The 19,175-nt window shown below is 35.1% G+C and overlaps 1 protein-coding gene across 1 annotated transcript in view; it reads left to right on the forward strand.

The window, feature by feature from the left end:
* The window catches only part of LOC115620738 (zinc finger protein 1), a 39,848-nt gene that overhangs the window by 11,995 nt on the left and 8,678 nt on the right, over nucleotides 1-19,175 (forward strand). Inside the window, exons 2-3 of the mRNA XM_030514124.1 lie at nucleotides 9,493-9,665; nucleotides 10,128-10,847. Of these exons, the coding sequence (XP_030369984.1) occupies nucleotides 9,493-9,665; nucleotides 10,128-10,847 (893 nt within the window). The remainder of the gene's footprint in view (nucleotides 1-9,492; nucleotides 9,666-10,127; nucleotides 10,848-19,175) is intronic.

Below are 19,175 nucleotides of genomic sequence, written 5' to 3' on the forward strand. Positions count from 1 at the left end.
TATATAACATTAACATTCTTCTGATTATTACATATGGGTCTCAATGTCGGCAGAGCCATATGTTTTTCATATGGTCGGGTTTAAGTGCAATTCGAGTGCCAGGCAGGCAGGCAGGCAGTTTGAAAAAACCACAAAGAGTTGGACCTCAGGTTTACGAATAAACTTTCGCACGCCAGCACAATTGATTCGAACGGCGCCAACTACATAAATACATATGCTATTGTATGTGTGTGTGTATTTATTTGGAGTCTGGCCTAGCACCTAACGCCTAAGCCAGACGCGTAGTATAAATAAATAAATTGTGGCACAACCTTCCCACAGGTTTTCACTTACAGACGCGCAAGCGAATTAATTACAATAAAAATATATCTATGCCGATATTCAACAGCAGGGTGGTGCGGTTTTCATTCCAATGGAACTAGTTACTGGCTCATTTAAGTGATTTATTGTGCAACGGATATAACAACAAAATGAATTCATTCATTTATTAACTTGCTCTTGAGTTCATTCATTTATTTAAGAATTCGTTCATTCATTTTTGAATTCATTCATTCATCTTAAAATTCGTTCATTCATTATGGAATTCATTCATTCATTCATTCATTTTAGAATTCGTTCATTCATTATTGAATTCATTCATTCATTCACTTTAAAATTCGTTCATTCATTTAGAATTCGTTCTTTCATTATGAAATTCATTCATTCATTCACTTTAAGATTCGATCATTCATTCATTCGTTCTTGAATTAATTTATTCATTTTTGAATTCATCCATTCATTCTTGAATTCGTTCATTAATTTTCTCTGGCTAAAACTATTCTTCAAAATTCACGAATTTTACATTTTTACCAAATTAATTTCGTCATTTTATACCCTGTACCCAAAGGGTACAAGGGTATATTAGTTTTGTGCGAGTGCACATGGAACACACAGAAGGAGGCTTGGTAGACCCCACAAAGTATATATATTCTTGATCAGCATGACAAGCCGAGTCGATATAGCCATGTCCGTCTGTCCGTCTGTCCGTCTGACCGTCTGTCCGTCTGTCCGTCTGACCGTCTGTCCGTCTGTCTGTCCGTCTGTCTGTCCGTCTGTCTGTCTGTATGAACGCAAGGATCTCCGAAAGTATAAGAGCTAGAATAACCAAACTTGGTATACAGATTCTCCTGAGACCGAGAAAGGACAAGTTTGTTCATTTTTTCTGATCCAACCCCCCACTCCCCCCCTATTACCAATTTTCTATAACTCCAATAATTCTTGGAATTTTAAACTTAAATTTGGTAGTCACATTAGGTTAGTAATTATATATCCGTATACCAAGTTTCATTATGATAGAATGATCAAAAAGAAAGTTATAGCCATATAACCAGGCCCAATGCACACATACATACATATGTACAAGTACACAAACACGCATAAGGCACGATTCTGATGTAAATGTAAATGTATGTATGCATGCATGGAATATTTTATATTTAATTAGTTAATATTTAGTTAATTAATTAAATTAATTTAGTTAATTAATTAAATTAAATTAATTAATTAATTAAATTACTTTTTTGTGGGGTGGTACAGGGTATTTAAGAGTTGAGCCTGCTCGACTTTAGCATTCCTTTCTTGTTTCATTATTAGTTTTTGTTTCAATATAATGTATATCTGCGAATAGAAATCCTTGAATTAAAAATGCAAAATGTTTATATTTTCTAAATATTTAAACTAAATTAACATTTCTTTTTCGAAATCTCGAAATCTTAAAATAAATTGTTTCAGGCCAATAAAGGGATTGGCGAATTTTACATGACTTCCCTGTTACGACCGATAAGCTAATGAAGCTTTATAAAGCCACATCTAAATTTTGATCGCAAAAAAAAATAGGGTTCCCAGCGAGTCCAACACAACGCAACAGATATACTTATAGACTCGTACATACTGTGCGTCGAGTGCGTCGATCCGGCAGAGTATGTCGCCCATAAAGGTGTCACTTTCAGTTGAGTGCGGAAGAGTATGGGGTGGATGAGGGGACGGAGGAGTGTTGGAAAATAGCACAAACAAACAATTAGCTAAAATTGTGCCATTTATTAATTTTCTAGCCGGCTGCCAGGCGCAACAAATTTTATGGGAATTTATTTTATAAATATGCTAAAAGCGTGCAATGTGCAAATGACTTTATCAGTGTGTGCCCGTCTGTTTATAATTAAGTGCTAAAATTTATGTTTATTTACAAACGCACCCAGCCCCACACACCCGCAACAATCTTGTGGTTTGTCAATGAAAGCTGAACGAAACGCCACCTGTCGGTCATTTGTATTGCCAAATGCGTCAACAAAATATTGACGCGACAACAGCAAGCAATTAAACAATTAAAATAGTCTTGAAAAAAGAAACCCCTAGTCGTACCTGTCCAAAAGTAATATTCTTTCACCTATGTACATATATATGTATATAGTAGAGTCGGTTTTCATTTACCAACATTTCGAGAGCACTATTTGACAACGAGCTGTCACTGAAATATTAAAAACACTTTAAAATATGACATTTAAGTGCCAAATGAAAGTCCAGCCACATAGCAGATTTGGCAGACAGGTGGGTTGAACATTTCCTATGCCCAGCAGCTCATAAATTAAACGTGGAAATTATTTCAAATAACATAAATGAGAACATACCCAGCTACCTACCTATCTAAAATTAAAAAAAAAAAAAGAAAAACGTGCCCACCGATTCAAGCAAATAAATAAATTTGCATTAACTAAGCTTAGACGAAAAAATGTTGGGCTAATAAAAAGTTGCAATAAAAAGCACATAAAATTAGTGGCTGAAAGCAGAATTTCTGTGAGCCTCGTGAAAAAAAAAAAGAAAAAAACAAAATGAAAGAAAAATTTATTTTCATTTTTTTATTGATTTACGTCGGTTTCTTAGCATTCATATTTATATTGAAATAAGAAAAGTCGAAAATTGTGTACCCTCGAATTAAAATATAGCTTAAAAGATCGGCAAGGAGTTCTTCTAAGGACTGTAATGGATTTGTAAGTTAACAAATTAATTTAGCCAAGGTCAGACAGGTAAATATTTAGCACGAAAATTTGTCAAAGTTCACAGAAGTGCATTAATCAGAATGTCTTTTTTATTAAAAGCAGGGAATTTAGTTGTTTGGGCATTATGAAGAAGTTGATCTCTATATACATCATAATTATTTATCTATATTTTTATTTCTTTTGTTCATGCTTCTGAAACTTATGTTTATTTCATTAGTATTTTTCTTAAGAAGCTTGCGGTTTTTTAGCAGACTTCTCATTTTTTCCATATATTCATTCATTACTTTATACCGAACAATATATGACAAAAAGATTTCATAAATCTGAAAGGATTACTTCTCGCCTTTAGTTGTCATAAACACCTAATTATTTACTTCGAGTTCTGCTATTTGACTTTGCATATAACAAATTTCAATATAATTATAACATTTCATTTGCAACATTTATGTTAACAGTTTATTTCAGTATTTTGAAGCATTAAGCTTAAAATCAGATCTTCTTTCTATTGTGCTCGTATTGTGCGTGACAAACCTTTCATCACAGGTATAATGCCCTTGCTAATGATGTGCAGAGCAGACCAGTTCGGCTATTTCTAGCAGCGCGTGTAGAGATGCCAACAGGTGAAAAATACGGGGGCCGCTTGCCATTGACACGAATACTATTCTAAAGTCGAAAAACGAACCGCAAAAAAGCTGACAACCTAAACAGCCTAAATAGCGACATTAACTTAAAAACAAAAAAAAAACAGAAGGAGAAACAAAACAAAATTCTAAGATATTTAATGCTGCAATATGCCGCACAAAGCTCATTGTTATTTTTATTATTTTAAATTCTAGTTCGTGTTGCCATTGTTTGTATTGTTGCTATTGTGTTTGTTGTTGTTGTTGGTTTTGGCAAACGTATGGCCAGACATAAATTTTGAGTTTGAAATGTATATCCCACACAGAAACGCACCTTCAATATTCTGTCCACACGGTTTCCTTTTCGCTATTTTGGAATTGACTGTCGCCGTCGTTTTCTATAAATTTGTTGTATTTTCTCTCCGCTTTTTGTTTTCTTTATGTTTTGTCAAGTTTTATGTTTTTAATGCGCCCATAAAGGTGGCATTTTAATGTGTGTGCGTGAATGGAAAGTCGTTCGTTTCACTTTGTAGCGAGTCAAAAGCCGAAATAAATCATAATTAAAACAACATTATTAACATATAGTCATTAACGCTAATGTATGGTTGAATGGTCTAGAATCAACAAATACTTATATACTCGTCTGCCAAAGTTATATTGGTGATATAAAAATTTTTAATTCTACGTCCACCTATACTATACACTTCTGATCGTAGTTATACGAGTATACTTGTATACGAAATGTCAGTTATTCTTCAGCTTTTAATTCCCAGCTTGGGTGTCGCCTTCAATGTCGTCAGTTAATTAATTTTTTTACCTGGAGATATTACATGAAATACTACTTGAAATGTTACAAATATCTAGGCTGCGGGTTTCGCTATCTAAGTATTTGCTATAACAGTTGACCTGATAATGGAATTTCCTAGTTAAATGCATTTATAAATAGTGGCATGCTTTTTAGCTAAAACGAAAAAGTTAGATCTATTCTTAAAAAACTATTGTGACTATCTAAAACAAATAAAATGTGGTAGGGAAGGCGGAATACAATTGTAATAATGCAATCAAATTTAAGTACATACATCGCTTTGGTATTTTTTGGTAGCCTTGACAATTGATGATGACTTTTAACTAAAACTGATCCGGACCTTTAGGAAACCATAATATTATTATAATCAGACCCAGAGCTGGCGGAATGCACTGTAATTTGTATTTATATTAAGCTCGTTTTAATTGCTTAACACATTTTTGTATAATTATTTATTAGTTCTCTGTAAAAAGAAACTTTATTTTGAAAACAAAAATACTCGTTTAAATTTTTCAAGACTTAGGAAAATGTGTGTAGAATATTATGATATTTGAGAAGAGTCTTAAATTTATGATAATATTTTGTGATTGGAATTTTGCATTTTAAGATGTCAGGAAATACTTTCAGTTTGAAAATATGAATAAAAATACGAAAGAAAACCAAATTATTATTTACGAAAATGGGTTCCAAGCTTGGGAATTTATAAGCTACTTATATGAGTCACATGATTAGAAAATTCCCAAGAAATGTGTGAGTATTAAAGCAGTTTCCTAAGTTTTTTAGCTAACTATTTGAATCCACATTGAACAACATTCATTTTCTGCTTCTCCCTTTTCTCAACAGATTGCTCTTTAAGTTGAATTCGTGTTGAATTTGTTATCTTCAAAATATATAGTACTATCAATCAATCAGCTTCAATTGGGCTGCGTTAGACAGCAAGCAATAATAAAATAATAGATATATGTACATAGTTGGCTAACAAAAGAAAAGAAAACAAAAATCAACAACAAAAATTTCTCGGCTGCTGCTTGCTTTTTTGATTTTGTTGCGCACAAATTGAAATTGAAATTAATTCGCGAGACACTTTCAATATTTCAATATCGTGAGTGCACACTTTTACGATTACGTTTAAAAGTGTAAAAACGGTTTCGTTAAAATATCTGTTATGAACAATTGATTGAACTAAATGAGCTGGTGACACACTTGTTGAGTGTCACACACACACACACACACACACACTCTCTTAACAAACCACAAAGCCATCACGAACCACTCGACGCCATTATGCTGATGAAAAAAGCCATAAAAACACTTTATATATAAATGTTTTTTTTCTTCACATTTTTACAACTTGCATATATTTTATGAAGATGAGCGACGAGACAGACGATCAGAACGGGCGACAGGTTCATTTAATAAAAATGTCATTAAAAAGGCAGCCAGAAATAAATTTCATGAAATTATTAACTCAACTATATAGTATATGACAGAAGAGCATTGATGTAATACAAGCTATAGATTGGGTTATAAATGAAATACATGCGCTGCTTTTCTTCAACACTCTGCCTACAGCTGTCGTTTTATTTGCATTTTAATGGCATTTAAAATTGTCATAAAACTGTAACAGCGTTGTGGGTCTAATTAGAACGATTATAGAAATAAAAGTGTGCTGAAATGATGTGCCAAAAACAAAACCAAATAAAAATGTTAACAAACAGAAGAAGAGAAAGGCTAGTCCAGAGATTTGAACCCGGAAAACCAGGTGTCATGCTTAAAGAAAATTTAATTTAAGACATGCAAGCGATTTGAAAACAAATTTGTCTTATTTTAGATATGGGATTTGAGAAGTTTATATCAAAGAAGTTTTGGTAGAATAAAACTATATTTCAGTAGAGAATAAAAAAATTAGAAATAGTACTATTAAAATTAAATATAAATTCGGCAAATTCATATGCAAATTATTGCCTGTCTGACCATATCTAACGCCTAGTGCCTAATTTTTATTAAAATATCATTATTTTCATGGCACACTTTTAAAACCCGCAAACTTATGTGCAAATTATTTGCCAGTCTGACCTTCTCTTTTGCCAAATCAGAGTTAGGTTTTACAAATGGTTAGGGCGGCACTATTTGCTCACTTATCCCATTTGTGTAAAGACCAAGCTTAGAAGACAAGCCCAGAAAATTAATAGAGATGTACATTTTTAAAGAACTTCAAATACTATAAACGAATATATTACTTCAGTCGTATATTTTTTATTTGTAGCTCATTTTACAGAATATTTTGTTTAATTTGTTAATTGCTGTTGTAAAAGGGTAGGAGTTGTCTTTATAATACCATAAAAATTCTTAATATATTTAACTTCAAAATAGATTGAAGAATGAATGCAGAAATTTCGAGTAGTATTGAATGATTGCTTCCCCTATATACTTGTAGTATGTTTCTATTCACTTTTCGTTTCAAATATTTTCGCCCGCATCTATTATAAGTGTATTTCATTCAAACTTTAACAATATCAATTAATGTTTGTGAAAGCAAACAAAAACGAAAGTGATAACAAACATATACATACGTACGTGTATATATAGTAGTACATACATATATAGCGGCAATACCGATCAACAAAACGTGCAACGAACTTTTGTAGATTGCTCTTGATTGCCCCTTCCAAGCACTGCAATTCCAAAGATACTGCGAGTACACACAAACGCGCTCAAAAGGTATGACCAAGCTATTAATTTAGTGACGAACAGGCCGCAACCGAAGCGGCTGACGTTGCATGTGACTGCAAGTTGTTAGTTGTTGTTGTTGCTGTTGCTGTTGCACGCTCGTCTGCAGGCGGTTAATTGGCTTAAATTAAGGTAGCGATCAAATAGCAGCAACCAGTCGAGCAATACAACAAAACAGAAACAGTTTTTATATACCTATGTACTCGAATGTTTGTATGTATGTGTGTATATACTGATATACAGATATATATACACAATGCCTGCTGCTTCTTTGAAACTCCATTTTGTTGAACCACTCGTTGGCTCACACGTCTGTGGATCCGTCCGTCCGCCCGTCCGACTGTCTTTGAGAAACACACATCGAATCGAAACCAAATCACCTTCAACGACCACATACAACAAACTTACACTGAGAAAAAAAACCTCTTGCAATGCAATATAATACTTTTCTTTCTAAAAAATATTTTCTTTTTTTTATTAAATTACTACAACTTAAATTTTTGTAATTAAGTTGTTCTTTTCGCTTAAGTAACTTATAATCTTGAATCTGAACTCAGCAAAAAGTTCGAAGAAACGCCATTAAAATTCTTCAAAGGTATTTGTATTTTGGAAATACTCGTAAGCTAGACAGACCATATTTAAAAGTTTTACTTCAACTTTTTCAACGGCTTAAGTTAAAACAAACTAAATAAATGTGCATAGACTTTTAAAAAGTTTAAATAAAACCGTTGCAATAAAAAACAAATGAGGACAATGTTAATTTAAATTGAATTTTAGTTTGGAAGATAGATAGATGATCAAAATAATGGCAAAAAAGGAAATATAAAAGAAAATCGACAAAGTTATCATGTTTCTAAATTGCAGAAAAAAATTTATACATATTTAAAAGAAGCTTTCTAAAACGGAAATATACTGAATAGAAAATAGAGCAATATTTTAAAGGAAGCTCTATAAAATAAGTTATAGTGAATACAAAAGAGAACAAGTTACAATTTTTCTCAATTTTACAAACATTACTTATTATTATTTTAAAAGTATTCTTAAAAAGTTTAATTGCACCTAAAACTGGAGCAAATTCCCCACATTTGAGGTAAAATTTTATAAATTATAGCGCAGTTATTGCTTCGAGTGTACTCACTTAGTCGACTTGCGGTTATTTACCAAGCAACTCACACACACGCACACGCACTCAGTTATTTACTTGTGCTGTGTTATGTACAGCAATTGGCTGACCCTCGTCGTCGTCATCAACGTCATCATCGTCATCGGCATCAGCATCGCCATCGCCATTGACGAACAAAGCAATCTTCAAGATACTTTTTTGTGTGTGGTTGGCGTTCACGTTCGTCGTGTTCTCCCTTTTCGCATGCTTGAACGCTTTTTTAAACTGATTAAGTCGACTCTTCAAGTTGTTGTTGTTGCCAATGGCAACGTAAACCAGTTCCACTCTTTTTCTTTTTTTTGCTTGCTTTTCGATTGGCGCATGAGATCATCGCCTTTTACGTGGAAACGTTGCGTGAAGGCAACTCAGAAAACGCCAACAAAGTACAGCCAACATGCTGGCGGTTGGTGAGGGGAAGGGCGCGGGAGCGAGGGCGAGGACGGGGCACACAGTTGATTTGCAGCAATATTAAGTTGATCTTCGGGCATAACTCTCTCACACACAATAACACGGCACGGCAGGCATGGCAGGCAAGACAGGTCCGGTATTCAGCTCCAACTTAACAAATGGCCTTCGCCTCGGTTCGTTATTCCGTTACGTTCCCTTGTGGTATTAATTTAACTCTTTGCCTGCCTTTTTATCGCCTGGCAAGATCTTCCAGTTAATTTGTTTTCATTAAAACGGTTGCTGATAATAATAATGATGACGATGATGATGATGAAGAGGTTGCTGAGAAAAATGGCGTTTTCTGGAACACATTCTTACTATGACTGCCACTGCCATTAGAGTAGCTGAAGAACTTTTCGTTTGATAAAAATTCAATTAAAATAATTGAATCTCGCTAGACTTTTACAAACTATTCCCAAGTAAATAATTTAGTAATTGAAGTAAAGTAATTGAAGTACGTCAAGGCTGTAATGCGAACAACTTAATTCTTAATCATCAAGTTATAGAAAAGTCACTGTAAGTTACCATATATTTAAAACTATTTAATCAATAACAGCCTTTATAAGCGATCTTTTTGAAACAAAAATATTCAATATTGAAACATTTCAATCAAAATGTAAAGCATACAAAGAGCTAATTAATTTCATTGCTGTTCATTTTCTAACCTATTTATATTATTTTCTTTTCATCTTGCAGTTCCCTCTCTGGCCAACAGTCTGCATCATGCACATCCAGCCCATAGCAATGCCAGTAATTCCGGCAGCCAGGAGCATGTGGAGCATGCTGCTAATGCCACAGCCTTGGCTGGTGGCGCCGATGATTATTTTGTGAAGTGTACACAATGCCACAAGCGTTTCACAGAATTCCAGGTGAGCCACAAATTCTCTACAACTCTTTTCACTTCTAACAGAAAACATTAAGTTATATTCTCGTAATAATTATTTTCATCATTTATTGATTTTCTTTTTCTTCTAACATATAATATTAAGTTCTATTCTCGTAATAATTATTTTCATCATTTTATTGATTTGGTTTCTGATTTTTTTTGCAATTCCTTCGAAATTAAATTGAGACACAGACATTTCTGATCAACTTTTTGGTTTAATATTTGTATTATTTTCGTTTTTTGCATATTAATGTAATAATTTCTGTTTTTCTTAATAATTTCAATGCTCCTTAACCATACAATTGCCAACAAAATCTGTTGCGCTCTTTTGTCCAAATAAATTGAAATCAATACTTCAACAATATTCAATGCTTGGCTTTCATTTAAATAATATCCGGCATTTTTGATCTAGCATTTCTAAAGTTCTACCCCACTTGCTCCACAGTCCTTCAGCGAGCACATTGCCAGCGAACATCCGCACGACAAACTCAATTTTGAGTCCGGTCGAGGAGCGTCTGCTGTGCGCCCCGCTCAGCCGGAGAGCGATGCCGAGGACGCTGACCAGCTGATGGACGATTGTGAGCAGCAGAGCAATGGCAGCAGCAGCCGTAAATATACAAAGTCGCCGCCCAACAACAACAACAATGAGATGGCTAAGAATCACAATAACAACAACAACCACAACAATAACAATAATAACAACAACAGCAGCAATAGCGTTCACAGTATTAACAAACAATCGCCGCTGTGCTCGCCCAACACTGTGGTGCCGCCACCGTTCACCCCCAGCGAAATGTTTGCCCAACTGCCGCCCCCACAATTGCCCGTCCATCTGCGAGCCCAGTTCATGGCCGCACTGGCCATGCAAACGGCACGCTCGGCCAGTTCGCCCAGCGGTCAGCTGCTGCCGCCCCAACTGCCCCCTCATCACCCGCACCTTAATGGCAATGGCAGCAACAGCAGCGTGGGCAGCAACTCTGCCTACGATCTGGATTTAACTACAGCGCGCTCCACCTCCAGTCCCGGCTCGACGACGGGTGATCTCAGCGGCGCCTATCCCTGTATGCAGTGCACGGCAGCCTTTCCAACGCGCGACCAACTGGAGCAGCATGAGGTGCTGCACTCGCCCACCGGACAGCAGCAGCAGACCCAGAATGTGACACAGGTGAGCAAAAATTTCACAATCGCACTATATAGAAACTTATGTTCCGTATATAGATCAAAAGACAAGAATATTGTTACCAAATTACAGTAAATAGATCGAAAAGGTGTTCTAGTTAGAAGCCAAAAGAAGAAATTTCAAAATGTCACTAGAAAGTCTACCTTAAATGTATCATCATACATAGATCAAAGAGGTGTATGGAAAAGCCGGAAGAAGCATTTCATAACTCTATACATGCCTTTACAAGCTAATGAGAGTATGTATTTAATTTCCTTCAAATTGCTAGCTTACTCTTAGTCCAGCAATTGAATAAAAAGAAAATAACAGCATTTGTTTTGCACATACTTGTATTTGTGTCAAAAAATGTGAAATTAAATGTGGTTAATAGTTTTCCCAACATTCGCAACAAAAAACAATGCACAATTACTCCAAAATTTCTTCATGAAGTGAACAATTTAAAGCGATTAAATGAACGGGAGCCGAGTGGAGCTTTTATAGAGAATTTCAAAATTCAGGCTTTAACAAATTTGGTATTTCTATGCCTATGTCGTTTACTATTATTCCATTTTCATCAAATTTTAAACATTACAATTAAATTGTTCTTCTTCTTCTGATCGATTTACGAGTTCGCCTTTTCCATTACATGGCCGTTGCAATGGCCACGTCGCAACGTTGCAAGTTGATAAAATACCAGAAATGTATTTTTATATAAACGCAGCACTTGTTTCTGTTCTCTCTTTTTATCACTCGTGTTAAAGTTCATAATCGTAAATAACAAGCGGCTGTTACTCATACGACATGCTGTCCCACTCACACTCACATTAGTGTGGTGGCCAGTTGCGTCGCTTACCGTTACGCGTGCTGAGAAGCACACGCACACACACAGGCACGGAGCAAAGGCTTCGTTGTTCGCACGACGGCGGAGTCAGTTCGAGTCGAGTTCAGTCTCGAAGACTTGGTACTGATTGTGCACACGCAGCTCTTTTTTTCTCTCTTTTGTTGGACTTGAAATGATCTTTGCACAGCTCAAAACACAAAGCGTGGGCTTTGTTGGAGACTCGGGTGTTCGGTGCCTTGTACTTTTTCTTTTCTTTATACACTTTGGGCAGGCGGCATAAAAGGGGAAATGACGATAACAACGATAACAAAAATGGCCGTGCGCAGCAACAAAACAACCTTATAAATGTGCCCACGTTTCCTGTTGGCAAAACAAAAAATAATACAAAGTACATACAGATTTATATGTATGTATATATATAGTATAAAAAATACAAGTAATTAAGATAAAAAACAAGAACTGAATTCTGATAATTCCAATTTGATTGAAATGCATTGCAGCTTTGGCAATGGACATTTTTTAAGCATGTCGGTCGGGGTTTACTTATAGTTTTTTTATTTTGCCTTTAAAAGATTACTTTGCCTTTGTTGGTAGAGCAGTAAGATATTGGCTAACTTTACAACAATGTTCCTCTTCTTCTGTCTAAGTCAGTGAAGAAAGTTGCGAGCCTTACACGTTTCTGTGTTTCTTTTCTAAGATACTTAAGCCAATAAATACAATTTATTTTAAACGTTATGGGTGGAAACTTGTTAGTATAAAATTGATGAAAATGTCATTTGTTGTTAACAAAATATCAACAGATATTAGGTTATTAACGCCCCCTTAAAGAGTTCACTGAGCATGTCGATAAATTGTTGCTTGCACATAAAATGTAAAAAATTTAACAAAGTTGTAGCCCATTTTAATAACTAATGGAAGACTTTGTTTTGACTAGAATGGATTTGTTTTATAAATTTCTTGGTAACTGGTAACGCAAACAAAAAATGTTCTAGTTTATTTATTATTTTATCAGCAGCCACACACAACAACAACAAGCTCAATAAACTATGATAAGAAACACCGTCACGCTATCGTTGGAAGAAAGAAAAACCCACACTCACACTCGGGGCATAAAATAAAACGTAGGCGTTTACCAAACTATGCAACAACAACGACAATGGGGTCTATAATAAAAAAAAGAAGCATAGTCAAGTCGAGTCGAGTGCTGATGACGCGCCACAAAATAGAAAACGGGAAAAAAGTAGGAGAAATAAGAAGAAGTAAAAGAATATTATCAGGGGAGAGAACACAAGTTGGCCTTAACGCACGTGTGCGAGTGAGATGGCAGGCATGAATGCCCGCCCGTCATTTAACGGTAGGCCTACGACCTATCATAAAGTGTGTGTAAGGCACACATACATATATGCCTGTCAGTCACAGCCATAACTCCCAATTGTGCAGTTGTTGTTGTTGTTGTTGCTGTTGTAGCCAGTTCGTTGTTTCTTCGTCTTAACGGCGCACTGCCTGCTTGATAAGGTATTAAAATAAATGTTACTACAGGCGGCAGCTGATAACACACACACACACACATATGTATACAGATATGTAGCACCATAAGGCCTAACACTTACCTACTATATCTTATTGTTGTTGCTGTTCAGTATTTTCTCCTCATCTCTTACTTGGCTCCAGACAAGAACATAAAAAAAAAGAATAAGAAAAAACGAAAAAAAATGCCTGCCCTGGTCCAAGTTTCTTGATAAGCGGCGCCCTCATGTGTGTTCGAGTTTCCACCTTTCTCCTTCTTTTGATTTTACGGCCGCCCTGTGGCTATTAAAGCCACATAAATTATAATTTTGTTGCAGCCACCACCTGCCCCACCACCCTCTGCAACGTTTTTTGGCCACCCCTCGAGCCAGGAGCATATAAATTCATATCGCTAGTTTTCGCTTACCTACGAAATGTTATGAAAAAGTTGCATAACAACGGACTATGCAGCTCTCATATGATGGTTGCCTACACTTGGCGAAATTGGTTTGGAATTCTAAAGTGAAAATGTAATATGATTACATTTTGAATACAACATAAAATGTATTATAATTATTGTTACGTTATAATATTAGGTTCATTCTATATCTGGTTTCAGTCGAGTTGGAATAAACAAAGGCGTTAGAGAGTTATGTTTGTTATCAAGAAAATACATTTCTCTGGAACCACTTTGTCGGAATAACGAATTCTTTGGTCATGGCTTTGCCTCTGAAATAGTTACTGTTTTTAAATCGACAATTTTACGCAAAATTTTACATTTAATGGCAGCTCGTTACTAAATTATAGCTATATTTTCGTTCAGTGTCCAGCTTTGTGCTACTTTTCTCCTCTATTTGTATTTTTTTGCGATGTCTGCTTGCCTGACGTTATTAATATTTACCTAAGCTGCCCCGTTCGCCGACGCTTTATCAAAAAGCTAATAAAGTTGAACAAACTGCATGCATGAAAAGCGTAGGAGCCCGTTTATGCCACACTTTGCAATCCTTTTGCTCATTTTGGTTGCCTCACTTCGAGTCGCATTTGGTGTGGGTTTTCGTTCGCTTTGCGCACGAAATAATTTACTGCTTTGTTAATGACATTTAAACATTTAAACATATGCAAAAGCCAAAATGGCAACACACGCTTGACACATGCCATGGTTTTGGCTATTGTTGTTGTTGCAACACTTGCAACAAATATTGCAATATAATTGATTTATTTAATATTGTTGTTTTAACATTTCAATGGGGAAGGAGGCGGCGAGTTTCGTGCTTACACGTGTATTAAATTATTATGTGTGGAAACAATTAATTATGCTGCAAAAAAATGACAACAGCAACAACAACAAAGAGGCGAGAAACATATGCTACAAGAAAAACAACAACTTTGGGCTTTTTGCTCATTAAAAAAAAAAAGCAGAAAAAATCACGCACAAAAGTAGGCAATGCGAAATTTTTTGCATTATTATTGAAAATTCATTAAATTGATTACATGTGGGTGGCGGAGTGGGAAGGGGGCCTTTTGGCCGCAAGTTGCGACATGGTGTGGCCAATACGTTGACAACTTTTACATTTGTCGTTAAGGTCAACATCATTAACAGCAGAAAATGGGCGCACAAATGGGTTTGAGGCCATTATAATGGCCAACACATAAATTATTGGACAAACTCAAATGTAAACTTTCAACGGGCATAAATTTTTGTGTGGAGTCTAGCAACAAAAAACAATAGCAGCAGCCAGCAAACGAAAAAGTGCAGCAAATCAATATTTGCTTAACTGCTATGCAGGCAAAAATACAGCCATTACAGGAGGATATGGATAGTAGTTTGTGGAATCTAATAGAACTAGCTGCATGAGCTAGTTCGTCAATATTCCTTCGTATAAATAAAATAAATTAATTGTCACGTTTATTTAACCAATTTAATGATTGTCCATAAAAACTCTGCTAATACAAAAAAAAAATGTTCGTTTGTTTCACTCCATTGATAATGAACTAAATAATAAACTAGACATTTTGCTAGTTTGTATAAAGTATTAAAAGCAGTGTTTTGTTGAGCTGCATTTGTAATCAGCAGAGATATTTCTTGATTTACAATAAATTAATTATTTAATTAACATTCATCAAAGTGCTTCACCAAAAGTTAGATTGAAAGGAAAACATTTCTTTCTTACCAAATATGAACCATTATCTTTCTTCTAATATCTAAGTTTAATTTATATTGAATTGTAATGGACAGTCAAACTTCTGACTAGCATTTTTCTTATAAATATCGGAAATGGTTCAATTTTTTCAAATATTTTTTAAAACATTAGTTAAGTCCTTTGGTAAAATTCTTATTCAATTCAATATATGTATTTAATGTAATTCATTTTATACTTCTAACTACTTATTACACACAATCCAATAACTTGTACAAGTATATTCAAATTTTAACAAATCCACAAAGCTCCCGAATAAACTTTTAAAGACTATACGCTTTTATTATCTGTTAAGAGATTTCCTCATTTATATAGCTTTTTGAAAATATTTTTAAAATGAAATCCAAGATTTAACAGATTTTCTGGTTCTCTGTCGGACAACTCTAGCACACATTTGTTTGGGCAAAAACTCTTTTAAGCTTTCTGGCCACAATTCATTTGCCAGTCGCTGCGCTAAAAGTCGCCACCTTTGCTCGCCACAAAATGACGTTGAAGGGACGACAGTAGGACTGTGGGACTGTAGTATGTCTGTTACCATTCAAATTGAAAAATTATATGCACTTTAGGTGTGCCACCCGTCCGTCCAGCTTGTCCCGGCACGACGCGATGCGACGCGACTCTTTCGTGGTCAGTTCGTCTGTCCGCACTTGATGAGAGCGGAGCTGTGAAAAATTAATGGCAATTTATTTACTCTGCTCCATGCTGCAGCTGCCCTTGCGGAGCCAATCGCTTCTTTTTTGCTTTTCTTTTTTAAATGTACACATTTTTTATGTATTTCCGGAGCTCAAATGCGAGCATGTGTAAAGGTCAAACGGCAGCAGCCGCTTTGACCTCGGGTTGGAAGGCTTAAAAAATTATTTGCAATTAAAGCAAACAAATTAAAAAACTTTTACATGGCAAGCAAATGCATTTATAATATAATGAGAATTTATTGAAATTTGGGTTCAGCTCTTTATGGCCGAGTTGAAAAGTTGTAGAAAAATTGTACATACGAGCTATAAATTCCGAGCTCGTGTGATTAATGTGAGTGTGTTTTAATAAGTAGTAGGTCTGTCTATGTATTACTTTCTCCAAGGCAAGCACATAGCTTTGTCATTTGGAAGGCAATCCCATCATTATCATAATTAGTTTCCTTCAAAATGACATTTAATTTAATGAAGTTAACCCAGTAGCAGTGTAATGATTAAGAGTATCAAATTTGTATTAAAAAGTATTAAATATTCAATAAATTAATATGATTTAATAATCATTGAGGGTATAGAGTTCATCAACTATGCTGCTAACTAGCAAAAGAGTTAAAAATGGTGCAAACATTTAAAAACGTATATTTTTTTTTCTCCTAATATTAAAAGCACTAATCAGTATTAAAAATCCATCAATTAATATTTTAAAAAATTAACTATAACAATAGCACTATACATTTGATTATCTTCAATTGTAGCTTCTTTTTATTTGTTTCTGTGAAGTTCAAGTCAGCAACTAACACGTGCTGTTTTTCTTCTCTGTCTATATAAGTAGTACTTTCTTGGAAATAATCATTAGACTGTTCATTATCAGCTGCCATTATTTCAGAGCAACACTTACTTCCTCTGTTGTGCTGCCTTTGGCACACCTGCGCGTTTTTTCTTCTTCATACGCCTAGAGATACCTCCTCCACCTTTAAAGCCGTGCACCACATGCCCAGACATCTCTTGGATTTTTTAATTTAAATTTACTCTAGAGATTTATATCAACTTTCACCGCGCACATCATAAATTATGTGTTGGCGTCTGCAGCAGTTTCTCACATGGAAATTCCATAGATACATATATACATACATACATATGTAAATCCCCAAGTCGCAGCACACTCAAGTCCCGTGGGTTCTTTGGTGACGTTTATTGTGCGGTTGTTACTTGATATGTTTAATGAAGATGCCAGCAGACACTTGACTCTCTAGCCTGCTTCCAGACTGAACTGAAACCCCAAGACTAAGAGCTGGTCAATCTTTTGCGTCTCATTGCTGACCCTCGGCCATTTCTTCTTGTTACATTTTATGTCCTTTTACAGGACACAGCTTGAATTACACATCAAAACATGAAGAAGGGTTCTCTCACTTCTGCTTAAATGTGGAAAAAGAAAATGTTGAAAAGACTTTAAGGAAATAAATCTGCATTAAAATATTGGCACAGCTGTTGCACAAAAAACTCGAAAATCTTTTAAGGCTGGCCAAAAAGAAATCATAATTATGTGCAGACAGACTAACAAGAACATTTCCTTCATTTTGGCTCGCTAATTTTTTTATCAACCGCAATAAAGTTTATTTATTCAGCTGCAGAGTCTAATTTATGTTTTTCTAATACACAACTAATTTCGCATGTTAAGCTAAAAATTTATTTCAAATACCCAAAACGCTTGAACTTTTTTATGTTTTCGACGGCGACGGCGTTGGCGACGCATCATTGAGCAAAACGTTTTATTTATAAACAATTAAATATGAATTGTCGTGCGTTGGCTGCGACGTCTGGTAGAGATGGGAAATGGAGAAAACTCGAGCATGTTTCCGCTTGTCTTGTCTTTGTCTTTATGGCAATGTTCGAACTAATCGAAAATAAATATGCAGCATGCTATAAAAATTTGCAGAAATTTATGCAGCTAGCCATAAAAGCTTAACAAATATGCGGTAGCCATAAAATGTCAACTGAAAAGTGTTTTCCTGCTCGATCAATTAAAACAAACAAAAAACATATTTCACATTAGTGATTTCCTTGATTTCATAGCAAAATGTCAGTGACCTGGTTTTTTTTTGCTGGAATTATGAGGTACCTGTGAGAGAGAGTAAAAGGTTAAGGTAAACCCGATGCTTAACACTTTCTGGCCAATTCAATTCAAATTTGACATTTTTTTAAACAAGAATCCGTACTTAATTTTAGTTGAATTTGGTTTTAGAAACGAGTGACAGTCCGCCAGCCTTGGGGTGCTTTCTAGAGTTCAAAGCACCCTTTTCTCAAACGGGAACAAATAAAAACTTGCCCAGTCAATGCGTAAAAATCATCAGTCAACTTTCTACGTTTCCATATAATTTATAACGATAACCCTGCACTGAACTTTGAGCAAGTCACAACGTGTCTCGATTTACTACAGTGTTTATATATACAGATATATAGTACGTACGTAGGTACATATACATATTATATGTGTATATACAATAATTAGTTTTCTAGGCAAGGTACGTCGTAGAATTCACAAAATTCATTCACTTTTCAGAAACGTCGCTAATCAGCACGACTAGCTTGTTACTTATTTATATGCATATGCATTCGTGTGATCATAATATAGTCATATATACGTACATATATATGTATGTATTGGTACTATATAATATTTCTTTTAGCGGCAGCTGTTAAAAGGGGAGCGCGATAAGCAAAAGCGACATTTGAAATTGGGTCGCACTTGCTATTAAAACCGTAGAACATTCTTAATTCAATTCTTTTCTATGCTTTTCAATGCCTTTTTGCTGTTTTCATCAGCTTGGAATATTTTTTGTGGCGTTATTATATTAATTTTTGCAACAAATTTTTATGACTGACCTCAAAAGATGAGTGAAAACCCCGAGAGAACCGCCTTTTATTTCATATTCATGCTGTTTTTTTTATTATTATTATTTGTGTTACGCATTTCGTCAGCAGCGTAGGAAATGCTGACGTCGACGTCCACAACAGGTGCGTTTCTATATGTAGGGTTTTTTCTTACTGACTGTGGCGTTTTGTCAATTTCAAAAAAGACAACAAAAACAACAACATCAAGAAT

The sequence above is a fragment of the Scaptodrosophila lebanonensis genome, unplaced genomic scaffold (genome assembly GCF_003285725.1).
Source record: "Scaptodrosophila lebanonensis strain 11010-0011.00,11010-0021.00 unplaced genomic scaffold, SlebRS2 tig00000024-arrow-pilon, whole genome shotgun sequence".
NCBI lineage: Eukaryota > Metazoa > Arthropoda > Insecta > Diptera > Drosophilidae > Scaptodrosophila > Scaptodrosophila lebanonensis.